Source organism: Accipiter gentilis, chromosome 24 (assembly GCF_929443795.1).
Source record: "Accipiter gentilis chromosome 24, bAccGen1.1, whole genome shotgun sequence".
In the NCBI taxonomy this organism is placed as follows: Eukaryota; Metazoa; Chordata; class Aves; order Accipitriformes; family Accipitridae; genus Astur; species Astur gentilis.
The window spans coordinates 7041372-7055550 of NC_064903.1; the positions used below are offsets into that span (position 1 = coordinate 7041372).

The 14179-nt window shown below is 38.6% G+C and overlaps 1 protein-coding gene across 3 annotated transcripts in view; it reads left to right on the top strand.

Moving 5' to 3' along the window:
- Positions 1-13961: 13961 nt before the first annotated feature.
- Positions 13962-14179, top strand: part of THOC2 (THO complex subunit 2) — a 56136-nt gene continuing 55918 nt past the window's right edge. For 2 of the 3 annotated variants that reach the window (XR_007509513.1, XR_007509512.1), the window contains exon 1: positions 13962-14121. Coding sequence is in view for 1 of the 3 variants with exons in the window: in XM_049828102.1 (XP_049684059.1) it covers positions 14060-14121 (62 nt within the window). In the remaining 2 variants the exon portion in view is untranslated. The remainder of the gene's footprint in view (positions 14122-14179) is intronic. The other variant, XM_049828102.1, reaches the window with a different exon arrangement.

A 14179-nucleotide genomic window follows, 5' to 3' on the forward strand; every position in this document is an offset into this window, starting at 1 on the left:
AATGACTGAAATTTTAAAACACAACTCTCAAGTAAATAGTCTAAATCTCTCTGTCTCTTCTGTAATGTATGCACATACCTTTTTTTTTGTTTTAATTTGTATTCTCTGTTTCCTTTAGAGAAATAAAATCAAATGTAAAAGGCTTGAGCATTACAGGCAATATCTGTGCCAGACAGAATTTGGTTGCCTAAAAATGCCAAGATGATAACTGTACATGTTTCGCTGTCTGAGAAATGGCTCTATTGCAGTAGTGAAATTCACATCAATCTAAACTCATTTCACATCAGTCCAAAGAAAGATCATTTATTTAAGGATCTTTGGCATAATAGGACAGTAAGAGGTCTGTACTGTAACTGCAATGTGAACTTGAATATTTAATCTTATCAATCCTTGTCATACCACATTATTAATACATTCATTAGCAATGATTTTCACAAAGGACATGGCTCTGTTGAGGTTTTGATACTTTTCCAAATGAAGCAGATTGTTTTTAGAGGTCACAAGGTGTTTTTACAGTGACCCACTTACCAGTTTTGATGTCTAAATCAAAAACTTTAGTAAAACAAACCCGAAAAGCTCTAGCACCAATACCTAGAAGAACTAGAAGATAAGAAAACATAATGGAAAAGAAAAACATCAGCAATAAGGACAGTAGAGCTCATAACATGTTTATTTTCTAAGCAAGCTAGTTCTTTGTTTTCTGTTGAGTTTAACCAACTTAAAGTTCAGTTTGAATAAAGTTCTGAATCAGTCAGTGGAACTGTAAGCCAGAGTACAGTTGTACTGTAAAGCTAACACAATGCCTTTGGTGACCCAACAGTATTAAAATTAATTGTATTACTTCAAAGTACTTTTGATTGCAGATAGAATTGTACAATGGTGGTACTTGAGCTACAAAGAGTAATTAAACATTGAAGAAAATTTTAAGCAATATCTTTGTCAAGACAAAGCGGATGTAGACAAATGTTTGTATTTGCTGTATTCCCTCTTTCATTTGAAATGGAATGAACAAAATTGTTACTAAAATTTGTTAAGTAGTCTGTATTAAAACAAACAAAAAATTCACTTTACTGACTTCATAGAGATGTAGCCTTACTGAGCTTTTCTGTCTGCTTTTTTGTGGAAGGACTTGTAGTCACTACATTACAGACCTTAACTGACCACAGAGCAATTCCATACTTGAAGTATCTTTGTTTTAGTCTTGTATTTTGTTCTCAGATAAATTGAAAAAATAAAAAGAACTGAAATTTTACAGAGCTTAAAAGAACCTTTAGTGAGATAGAGAAATGCCTGCCTCAGTCTCATTTATATGCTTCATTAAATTATAATCAATGGATAATCATCTTACTGTGTAGAAGTGGGCATTGTATTTTTTCCAGCTCATGTAATTTATGCTATGAATAAGTAAAGAAACAAGCCAGTTACTTGAAAAATAGATGCTATATACTATACATGGGGATGGTTTACATACTGTTCTCCCAAGCCCAGTACTGCACAGCATGCTGGAATCGTTTGTTACTTCTACTCTGGGAAGTAACTTTATATATTATTACATAGGGTTGATTTAAACTGCTGTTCTTCATTAAAAATGTCATTTTAAAAAGTAAGCACAAGTCAACTCAGGAATCCAAAATGTCTAGGAATGCTTTTGGCTGCAGCTCTTTTGAAAAGGTGCATTTGCTTAATGAAGGGGCAGTACTTGGAGGCATAAATGGGAGGTTCCCACCACTTCATATGTCTGACTAAGGGAAGTCCAATAGGTGGATTTGTGGGGATTTTCTGCTAAGTGAAAGAAATTTCAAAATCCTTCTGCTTGGGGGTTTTGGGGTGTTTGGTTTGGGTTTGGGGTTGTTTTTTTTGGTGAAACATGAACATTTAGTAGCTTGGACAATTTTCAAATTGGTCAATTTCCAAGTGTTTCAAATTGTTTCAGGCAAAGATGATCTTCTAACATCCTTCTTGGGCAGGAGTTGGTTACGTTTTTTAGATTAATTTAATGTACCTATTATAAAACTTCTAGTACAATTAAATAAAAATTTCTTTTTAAATTGCTATTCCAACTCTTTAAATATATATTTTGGAGTAATGTGGAGAATTTAAATTGTAGAAAACGTCATGAAATTCAACAAGGAAAAATGCAAACTCCTGCATCTGGAAAGGAATAACCTCTTGCAATGAAAACTGTTGGGGTCCACCGGCCTGGGGAGCAGCTCTGCGGAAAAGGACCCGGGCATCTTGGTAGACAGGGGTCTTGCCCTGGCAGCAAAGGCAGCCAGTAGCATGGTAGACAGTATAAACAGGAGCACAGGACCTGCTGATCGAGTGGAGTCATCGTCCTTCTTCACTCAGCATTCATTAGACCACATCTACAATACTGCATCCAGTTTTAGGGACCCCAGGACAAAAAAACACCCTGATCAACTGGGGCAAGGTCAGCACTCGTGGAACACCAGGATGGTTAAGGGTGGCCAAGGGAAGAGGGAGGACTTGTTCAGCCTGGAAAAGTTATGACTTCAGGGGACCTAACAGCAACTTTCCTGTACTTATAAGGGGGCTGCCAAGAAGATGGAGGCTGGCTTTTCACAGTGGTGTGTGGTGGAAGGGCAAGGGACAACGTGCATAAATGGAAACAAGAGGTTCTGGGTGAGTATAAGCAAACGCTTTTCAACCATGAGGACAGTCAGGCAGTGCCCATCCTTGGAGGGCTTTATGACCAGACTGGATAAGGCCCCAGGTGACTTGATCTGACTTCATGGCTGACCCTGCAGGAGGTTGGATTAGATTGCCTCCTGAGATTCTTTCCAACTTGAATTATTCTGAGTCAATGATTCAAAAATATAACAAATCAGATAAAACTGAAAAATCAGATCATACCAAAAGTATAACCTCTTTGAAACTTCCTTTACACAATTGTATTAAAAATTTTGATCAGTTCTAAGCTCTTTGAGTCAGATAAACACAAACCAGCCTTAGCAAACAGTTCTTTGACACAAACTGTTTAGTTAATAATGGGTCACAGGTCACAGAGGTTCATATGGGAAACTGTGTTCGTTGATATATTCCCTAAGAAATTAATGTAATTTCTTATTTCCGACTAATCTCATTGACTCATTAATTAGTCCATTACCATCAGGTTAATGAACAGAGTGAAAAAAGCTATGCAATTCAGAGCTGGAATTTCAGAGGTGCAGCAGAGAAAGAAAATTAAAGGCAGAAAAATGACAAAACAGTCCCTTAACGAGGAACGTTTTCTCATGAATATGACAATAGAAAATCGAATAACTGATAAGTAACAGATGCCTGAAAGCTGTGTTTTTCCCTTGAATTACATCCAATGTTCTTGCTACCATTGGAAGAAGAGATGCAGTCATTTGATGGGAGTAGGAAAGCCTTGCATTTGTATGCTGGTCCACAGAAAATCAAATCTGATTCTCTCTTCCAAAAGAGTATGACACCCATTCCTTTTATCCACAGCACTTACTATTAAAGCACATTCTTCATTTCCTTTCATTGCAAGCAGGTGATAAACATAATTCTCATTACATTTTAGTGAAGATAGTGGAAAAGTCCGAAGGGAAGTTAATTAGAGGTATCATCATAGTACAGAAATAGGAAAAGTTGAAAAAGCATGATGAGCCTTTTCAATTTCAGCAATGAAATCTTAGGCAGGACAAACTTTCTTATAACTCCCAAATCCATTGCTGATCAGACAATGCAATAAAATACCTTCTCATTAAAATTAAAAGCATCAAATAATGGCAGCAGTACTGAACCCAATAATATACGCCCTGAGGAAAAGTTGGCATTTAAGCTGTAAAAACCCAATCTTCTTTTGATGTCTTGGTATACTGCTAGCTGAAACTACTTCTAAGCTCACTTGCACATGGTATCAAACCAGGGACAAACACAGAGTGTTTACTTTCTTTCACAACTCACTGAGCAGGCGAGCAAAGATAAATGCCAAATGAAGATGAAAATGGTAAACATGCAACTAGTGATTTATTTTAGTTCTGTTTGAACTGATTAATGCAAGAAATAATTATCTAGAGCTGGAACTTTGGACTTAGCAAGCATGTGGTGCTGGAACATTGGTACTGGCACACAGGTACTATGTAAGTCTGTGATATAATTAGTAAGCAGAAAAATGCCAAGTTCAAGGCAATGCTTGCCTGCTCCCTGCATGCTTCCACATGTTATCTTGATGCAGGAAAAGAGGCAGGGAGGAGTGAAGAGGAATGCTATGGTTAACAAACATGTCCTTTTTAACTGATCACTTTAGTCATTCATTTTCCCACATCCCGTTGATGATGTCTGAGAATTATTATATATGGGGGAAGCTCAAGATGACCATGCAAATCTTAGCTGGGTAAACTTTTCTGTAGTTCTTAAATATTGCTGCTTAAGTAGAAGGTTAAAAAATATATTCTTCACATGTCAAAGACAGGTGTTTTTAATCAAGTATATTCCAACTTTGGACTCACTCTGAATCAAAGTACCAGAAGGAGAAGCAGCAGCAGAACAGAGAACAATGGACAAAGTGTCACCAGACTGCTTTCCAGGTTAGCATCAAGAATGAGGAATCAGAACTGACAGCTTCAGAAATAGCTTCTTTGACTCCTAACAGTATGCAAACCCCAAGTTTAGGTGGGGGTTCAGGTTTTCTCTTACATTATTATCATTAGCCACTGACACACTTTCATTTTAACATACCTCGTATCTGGTGTATGCAACCCAAACAAGGGTGTGGACCATGTTGATAAAAGTTTGACTTACCAAATTTAGGTTTATCTTCAAACCTTCATATTCTCTCAATGCATTAATATCCTTAATTCCCACAATAAACCAGCACAAGGTACCTATGGTGTTCAAATTTTTTTCTCACATATGCGATGGGGCAAGTGCCTGTGAACTTCAAAAACAGCCACGCCAATCAGCTCGGGCAAGCTGCAGTTACTGCCCACCCACTGATAAGCAGTGACTGTTGTTTGCAAACTTTGGCTCCCTATGTGTCCTGCATCACCAGCACCCAGCCAACTATCCGGAGATGCTCCGGTCATCTGGAGCTTCACTGGGCACATCCCAGAGGAGAGGGGCAGGAGCACAAACTGTAAGCACGTGCTGCAGAACTGCTCAGACGCCAGCATGGGCTGCCTGGCTCTCCCACCGCTGGACAGCCGCTGCCACAAAGCTGCTACGCCAGACCCTTCCTATGCGTGATGGCAGACTAATTATGGGCTGAAGGTACCAAAGGGATTTTGTCAGCAGAGTGCAGTAAGTCAAATAGCACTTTCTGTGCGATGTATGTAATCCAAGAGGTGTAATGATACAGGCCCATCCTGAAGAATATCCAACTATTAGACAAACAAGTGAGTGATGAGCTGTGAGTTCAGGAACACCTGCTTTACAAGTTGTACTCCTCCGCCTTTCTGCATTAGTGGTCTCAGGTAATGCTGCAAGACTCTGAATTGCATTGGTAATGATACTGTCACTGCTCAGCTTACAAAACATGCAACATTCCTAGTTTTTTCCATATTTTCACACTTTACATACTATTATCTCGAGATTCCAATAACTGACCTTGATACGGTACTTGCTAAGAAGGTGTATGTACTGGAAGACAAAATGTTTCTTAATTCATTTATTAGTTTTTAATTGTGGCTTCATTCTTCAGAGCAGGCAAACAGGAATTGTCCATGCAATGCTTCCAGCACAGGCTGGGAGCAAAGCCCCTTAGAACAGCTCATCTCCATCCTTCAAAAAAATCCCAGCAGTAACCAACTTGCAGATCTTCACTCCTGCGCTAACATTTCGCTGTTTGGTGAGGCTGTCATTAAAGAAACAATCCTCTTTTTTCCTGTATTTGTAGATTTCTCCATTGTTCAAAGCCATTGATGAACCAGAGGTTTTGGGGTGTCTTTTTGTCTTTCCTTGTTCATGCTAATCAGAAAAAAATGAACAGCACTCTTTAGAGCTATACACTCTGATCAGAAAGAAATACAGATTGAAAAAGAGTGAAATATATCGTCAAGCAAATAACTGGTCTGCTGCCTACCACACACAGTTCCAATTGCATTGCTCCAGGCATTGTTCCCAGCACCATTTTTGACAAGCAAAGGCCCTTCTTCACAGGCATTGTGTCGAAGAGCTTCATTAGTCTTTCTGCCTTCCATCCTTCACCAGCAAGTGCATGAACATACACAGAACCAAAAAGTTAAGAAGATGAATGCAACTGTTCCTACACCTTGACCAGAAGACTTCCAGGCCAACAGGGTTTGGAAATGGGACCTAAATCTACAGTTGGCTGTTGCCTGTGTTGGAAAGTGGGTGAGAAAGGCAAACAACAAATGACTTACTGAAACAACCCTGCTTTCTGTGAGCTGAAAACGTGAACTTTTCCCAAACAGTGTGTTCCTCCACATCCACTGATCCTAATTAAATCTGGTACATTTTATAGCTCAGCATGATGAAGTGACACTGAGTTTAGCTGTGAAAAAAACCCAAGAGCTGTAAGATCTGTTTGACAATCACTATCTGAGAATGTTTCTCCTTTCAGTTGCCCAGCTGAATGGAAACAGCCAGTACTAGCTAATGTTTAGGATTCTTACTTGCCTAAACAGCATTTACCAAATGGAAATCATCTGGAAAATGTGGAAGTGTGCCTTCTTTGTACCCTTTTAATTCTGCATGAGAATTTAGGAAATGTCCCCAGAAAAACAACAGGAACAATTGCCAAACAATGACTGATTTAAAAACAAAAATAAAATCAGGAATTTAGAGCAACTAATTCTTACATGGACGTGTTATAAAAGCCAAGTAATAAAGGACATTTTATTCCAAACACTCATTCTTAAAAGTCTATGCAAGAAAAGTAAAGCACTCCGTTGTTTACCCCTCAGAGCAGATAACAGAGTTGTGACTTGTCACACAAATTCATAGGGTGGGTTAATAGAGAGGAAATGAGCTATTGGGCTTTTTATTTCTGCTTTTGTACCTTTCCAGCTCTCCTAATTGATGTCTGTAGTATTTATTTTGAAAACCAAGAATAAATACATTTTTATAAGATTAAATTTGCTCTGATTTTTTTTCTAGCTATGTATCTGCTGGATAATATACTACACCCTTGAAAACCTTGTATTTGCCATTAAGCTAAATAACTTCCTGCTGCTATCCAGCTGTTACCATAGTGCCCACCACAGGCATTTTCTTTAATGTAGTTGGAAAAAACACTCAAATTGCTTCTTTATCCAGGCAGGAAGCACAGTAGGTGAATTAAGACTGCAGTATGACATATCGTGCCTTTGCAGTCAGCATCATTTTTCCTTTTTTTCAAAATTTTATTTTATCCCAATATTTAGAAAGGTAAATGTCAACTTCTAGAAATAACAGAAGGAAACAAAAAGCCGTCCTAGCTTTTAACAAGGGTCTCTGATTCATTTATAGGAGCCTTAGGATGCCCATGACACTTTTTCTAGCACACAAAAGCCTCATGAAAAGATGGAGAATAAGATATAAAGGCTGTTTTATAGAACTAAAATATAGATCTTACTTTTTAACCTAGGGATTCCTCACAATTCAGCTAATACCAGGTAGCACTAAGAAAGATGTCCACCACATAAGCAAGGATAAGCTAAAATTATATATGATTTTATAGCCTAGGAGTGAAGACTACTCTGTGTCAATAATATATTAATCTGAAGAGGAATTGGTACATACTTATTTTCAAAACATTTTGCTTTGCCTGTATTAACTTAATAAAATTTACAAGTGTCTTATGTTTTAGAGGTTATCTATCATGCATCTTTATTAAGTAGAGATTATTTTATATAAATCCTATCACAAAATGCTTTCTATAGTGCTATATATTGTGAAATCAGGCTATTCTCAGAGTAGACATGAGTTGCAGCAAAGAAAATTCCAGTCTGACTCAAGGAAAAAATGCTTCAGTGCTCAAACACCAGGACTGTGAAATCACCTCCTCGAAAGTATTCACAACTCTGTGAGAGAAGGTGCTGAGCAACCTGACTAAACTTTTTAGGCCCTGCTTCAAGCAGAGCTTTGGAGCAGGTGGCCACCGAAAGTCCCTTCCCGCCTAAAAGTATTCTATGATTCTGTGACTATAAAAGCCATAAAAAATGTAAATGGCTGATACAAATACATATATTTTATATATAATGGCTAATAGGAAATGTGTAATAGCTAAACCATGTGCAAAAGAATTTCTAAAATATATCTAAACCACATTTTAGTCAAGTATTAAATAACTTCATTTAGGTCCTTTATAAAGATCTATATCTGTTTTTTCCCCCCTCATATCTATCTTAAACTATGTCGGTAAAGTTAATGGAAAAATGGCAAGCAAATCAGTCTAGAACAAATATATCTCTAAACCCCACGTATATTTCATTTGTAGTTATACTTTTATATATGCTTTTCATTCCTTTTTTGTTGTGCTGTAGTTCTAAATGTGAAATTGGAAATATATAGTCCTTCATTTGATGATAATTTCTGAGAAGAGACTTCACTTCATGTGGACTTATAAGAAAACTGTTTCTCTACCTATGCTAATTTAGTATTCTTAATTATTTTTATTAAAAACCTGAAAAGAATAATCAGAACAGAGAACTGCAATGTGTTGAAAAGTGTAAATAATTCTGAACTACAAATCAATATATTTACATACGAAAAAAATGTAATATATAAGGACATGACTTTGCAAACCTTTATAGAAGTGGAAAAGTTTACTCATGTCTAGTCTGTGCAAGTTTCGGCAGGTAAATTACTCACCAGCAAAAATGTTCATAAAAATAGGCTCTAAATGGATTGTAAATAACTTACAAAGTATCTACCACACAAAAAATTGTAGCATATCAGCGCCCACAGCAAACGCATTTCATTTAGTGTAAAAGTTGTACCATTCACCACAATTTCACTATACCATTTAGTTATTATAAATGAAATGTATAGACAATATAGAAAATGTAGTAATGCTGACTTGGTAAAATTGTTTGACAGCAACTGACTGCACTTTAATCCCAGGCCTAATTATTCTATAAGTATTTAAGTATTTAATAAGCTATTTAATTAATAGCCCAACCCTTACAATAACCAAATACTCTTTTACTGAATCACTGTTGAATGGCGGATCTACAACACTTACTGGTTTTCTAAAATTCCTTTCAGTGACATTCACTTTGTGAAGCTTTAGAAACCATGAAACCACTTAAAACTCTCACCCTTTAAAAGCTGTATCACACTTTAATGATATTTTAAGGGCGCACATTCTAAGATTCAGATATCCAAATATATTTCTAGGCTGAAGTTGCAGGCAAGTGCCTGTGAGATAAATGTACTGAAACCGGGTAGTTCTGAGAGACCCACTGAAAGCCATGAGAGCCAGGCATCTGTCCTGGTTTCAGCTGGGATAGAGTTAATTGTCTTTCTAGTAGCTGGTACAGTGCTATGTTTTTGAGTTAGGTATGAGAAGAATGTTGATAACACTGATGTTTTCAGTTGTTGCTAAGTAATGTTTAGTCTAAAGTCAAGGATTTTCAGCTTCTGATGCCCAGCCAACAAGAAAGCTGGAGGGGCACAAGAAGTTGGGAGGGGAAACAGCCAGGACAGCTGACCCCAACTGGCCAACGGGGTATTCCATACCATGTGACGTCATGTCCAGTATATAAACTGGGGGGAGCGGGGGTGGGGGGATCGCCGCTTGGGGACTAACTGGGCGTCGGTCAGCGGGTGGTGAGCAATTGCATTGTGCATCACTTGTATATTCCTATCCTTTCACTATTACTATTGTCATTTTATAGTGTTATCAGTATCATTATTAGTTTTTTCTTTTCTGTTATATTAAACTGTTCTTATCTCAACCCACAAGTTTTACTTCTTTTCCCGATTCTCTCCCCCTATCCCGCTGGGTGGGGTGAAGTGAGTGAGCAGCTGCGTGTTGCTTGGTTGCTGGCTGGGGTTAAACCACTACGGCATCTCACCTACTTTTGCAAAATCTTTTTATGGTCCCAACTGCACCTTGAACATCTTTGAAAATCTGCTTTTGTGTCATTAATTACTGTGGTTGCTAACTAAAATGTGAACGTTATAGAATACTACTTCTTTATTAGGGCTACATGGCACTCTACTGCTGTCACAGACCCAGACCACAGGCGTTTGCTACAAAAATCTACACTGAAACAGTAAAAATTGGCATTGCACTGTATTGGCACGGTATGAAGTCAACATTTTAAAAAAACCCATAAAGGATCTTTAAAAAGAGCTTCGTAGCTCTGGCTAACAGAGAAGGAAGACAGCATTTTTAGTGAAATTGCTCTCAATGGTGGTCGAGGAATCTAAGCACTTGCAGAAGCAGTCAGTATTTTGCAAGAAGGTGCAACACTGAACATTTGTCTCCTTTCTACAACTGAGTAACTTGTCCACTTTAAAACCAAATTCAATTATGTAAGTCCACATTTCAGTTTACAGTACTTTTAATTTGTCTCTGTTAGGTTGTTCCATTGCTGAATTACAAAATCCAAGTAAAAGAGAAGTTGGAGTTTTGCAATTTATAGTTATGACACTGCCATTGCGTTGTTTGCATTAGCATATAAAGATACAAACATCCCTGTGTTAAAATGAAATGAAACATAAAGTTGCTATATTGACCTGAAATTACTTTTCCTACACTTAGAACTCATAAGCCTTTATATTGAAGTGATTGTCTTTTAGCAAGACACATAGCAAACAAAAGTACCTGCTTGTCATAGATTTGATAGCCATTATTTATTATTAGGGTATGCTCAGTTAGATTTTCAAATTGTTTCTGTCACATATATTTCTACGCTGCATGTAATAGCCCCTTTTATCTTCAGCCTGTTCCAGTCTGTTACCAATATACTTCACAAAAGAAGTGGTTTAGTTTCCTTGAATAAACTTGGTATCTAACCTTTTGGTTAGATGCAATGACTTGATGGCTTTATTCTTCTGTGTTTCTCCATGAGCGTCTTTTCATCCTCATCACAAAGGCAGAATTTCACTTTTATGTTCAGACCTTGCATAGCTCTACACCTACATAAATCCTTGTTTCTAATACCTTTTGCTAGCTTCTTGTTTTCTGTTTATGCGTCTCTTGGGCTTATCTTCTAAAAACACCTATTGCATTCGCTTGTAATACCTTCTCATGTTATTCCTTAGGTTTGCATTTCTGTGCCTCTTACCATTCACACGTCTGTTTTAAATGTATTTATTTAATGCAATTTTTAAAAATAACCCATCAGAAATACATTAGGCACTTTTAAACTGTGGTTATCTTTTAGCACACTGCATACTATATGCCTGAAACGTAGTTTGTGTCTAATTTAAAATCTAAGTACAGGAGGCAGAGAATCTGCCTCCTTCTTTATTTACTTGTGTTACTGCAGAGTTTAGGGGCTTTAATGGGTCCCTGTGTAGTAGGTGTTGTACATACAGATCAAGAACAACAGCATTCTGTCTAGTGTACAGCTTGCATAGGGACTGGCTGTGAATAATAATTAAAACAACACTATTCCCTCTCTCAGTCAGCAGTTATATGGATTTGCTGAAATTCTACAGACTTTCTGATCAGGGCTTTTTTCAAAGTGAAACAACACTTTCACACAAAGTGCATGCAAGCTGTAAGTTTCTGTTAAATGTGGAGAATACAGCATGCAGCAGAGAAACCAGAGCAGTGCAAGCACCGAAATTGGCACAAGTGCACTTAGGCCTCTTTTTTTTTTTTTTTTTTTAATTATTTCAAATTCTCAATTTTCTTCAGTCTCACCATATTTGTGAAATGATTTACACTTCAATAGAGGAGGAAGCATGTACAAGACTGAGAAGGCAGACGAAATAAAGACTTCTTGACAGGCAAGAGGAATTTCTGGAAAGACTAAACACATGTGCTGCCTGACCAAATGAAGTATTTCTTAACTCATATATCCTGATTAGCAACTGAAGGAAATTAAGAACAGCTTGGAGAGACTTACATGGATGAATAATATGCAATAAGATGGGCACATGTATTAGGGATGATAATCAGAAGATGACATCCATGTAGTTGTTTGTCCTAAGTGTTTATACCTGTAATCACGAGGATGTACCATCCCCAAAAAGATGAGGTTTCAAACATAGTACAATGTACCGGCGATACTCTGAATTTCTATTGGAGGCTGTAACAGAATAAATAATGTGATATAATCAATTAATATGTACTTCCAAGTTTAGGGTTCAATACTCTATCTTATTTCATAAAAAAATCACCTCACTGAGATGTTACATTAGTGTGTGACCGTGTTCAAAATCTCCAAGAAAGATTAACATAATTACAGCAAGTTTGGATTTTTCATAATAATTTTTATAGAAACCTTTTTTTACAATTTTCCTTAAAATAATTTACTGAATTTACTAAATGTACTAACTTAATTAATTTAATAAATAACAATTTATTAAAATAATACTAACTTGTCAGGGCATAATGAAAAATGTTATAATTTTCAAAATATTAGCTACATTGCAATTGAAGAAATAATTGGATAATTTATTGGTAAAAATGTTGTGACAAAAGATAAAAGAAAATCTGCTTTTTATCTTGAAAGATAAAACCTCTTCATCTTGCAACATGGTTTACAAGGGATGTTGAGGTAGTTCATCATCCTGGACAGGGGTCTCTGAATTTTGAATGACTACGATTGTATTTTTCACACTTCCAGATACTTAGAACAACGTGTGCGTGCACTCCCCAGCCCGCCATGCACTGTTTTGCTCAATGCTTTCCAAATATGCAGAACGTGAATAACAAAAAAAACCCTTAAGGACTATTTGAGGGCCACGTGAGCTTCAGGTGCATAATGTTCTGAAAATTATACCATCTTTATTTCTCTTAAATTCCTTTCTTTAAGGCCTAGTTTGGTGTGTTAGCTCTCTGTTGGTCAGTCTAACATTGGCTCTGCTGCTTGCGGGGTGGTTGCTCGCACATCCATACGAAACTATGTGCTACTTACACGCTGCCTTGCTTTGTGTCACTGGGAATTAGAGGAGGAAGTTGCTCACATGGGAAGGAACCATCCAAAAAGAGTTTATGTGCTTTCACCTTTGCTTTATTAGAGGGGTGGTGGATCGACAGAGGACACGCGCGTGCTGTCTGCTTGTGCTCCCTGTTGACTTTCACCCTTAGATGGAGTCTCTTCAGCCACGCAGGTGACAGGTTTGCAGTTTTTTTGACAGGTTTGCAGGTTTTTTTGCGGGACAGCGATGCAAAGCACCACACGGTTTTGGGAAAGGAAAGAGCAGAGCTTTATTCCCATTACAGAATCTGCCTTTTTTTTTTTTTTTTTTTTTTTTTTTTTTTTTTTAAGACGAACTTTGCTGCCTTCAATTGGTGATGCTGGAGTCTGAATGGCGAGCTCAAGATCTGAAAAGTAACTGTGGTTTTTAACCGTTCTTAACTGCCAACGTTCTTGTAATGGATTGAAATCTAATTCACGGCGATGTATTCATAAAGGATGCTTCATGCCACACACGCATTAAACGCATCTGACACCCTCAAGCTATCTCTGTTTCCTGAACGATCTTTTCGTGTTTGTAAAAACCCTCGCTCGCAGTATTTTTACACATCTGGCAAAGCGATCTACCTGACGAGATCACACGCGTCTCCGCGCTCCATCTCCCCCTACCAGTCACCAGGAGGTTCCCCCAACCCACAGGAATTTTAACCGCGGGCTGGGCTCACTCAGAAGGGGTGGGGGTGGGCGTGTGTGTGCGGTGTCCTCTGGGTCCAGGAGAGGGCTTGGAGGGGGCCGGGGCCGCTGAGGGGCTCGGCGGGGCCGCTGAAGGACTCGGCGGAGCCACCGCCGCGGTACTTGAGGGCGGCGACCGTTGAGCGCGCGGCCGGGCTGAGGGGGGCTAAAGCGCAGGCGCGATGTCGGGCCGCGCGCCGTCTCCCAGGGTACGGCGCGTCCGCGTCCCGTCGTTCCTCGCGGGCCGTTGCGTCCCCTCTGACCCGGGCTCGTTGCTCCACCATCCGGGCTCTCGGCGCCACACGGGGAAGATGGCGGCGCTGCTCCCTGCCGAGTGGATAAAGAACTGGGAGAAAGGGGGCAAGAACGAGTTGTGAGTGCGGGGTCTTGACGCGGGAAGGCGGTGGGGCGCTGCAGGCCGCCGGTCTGCG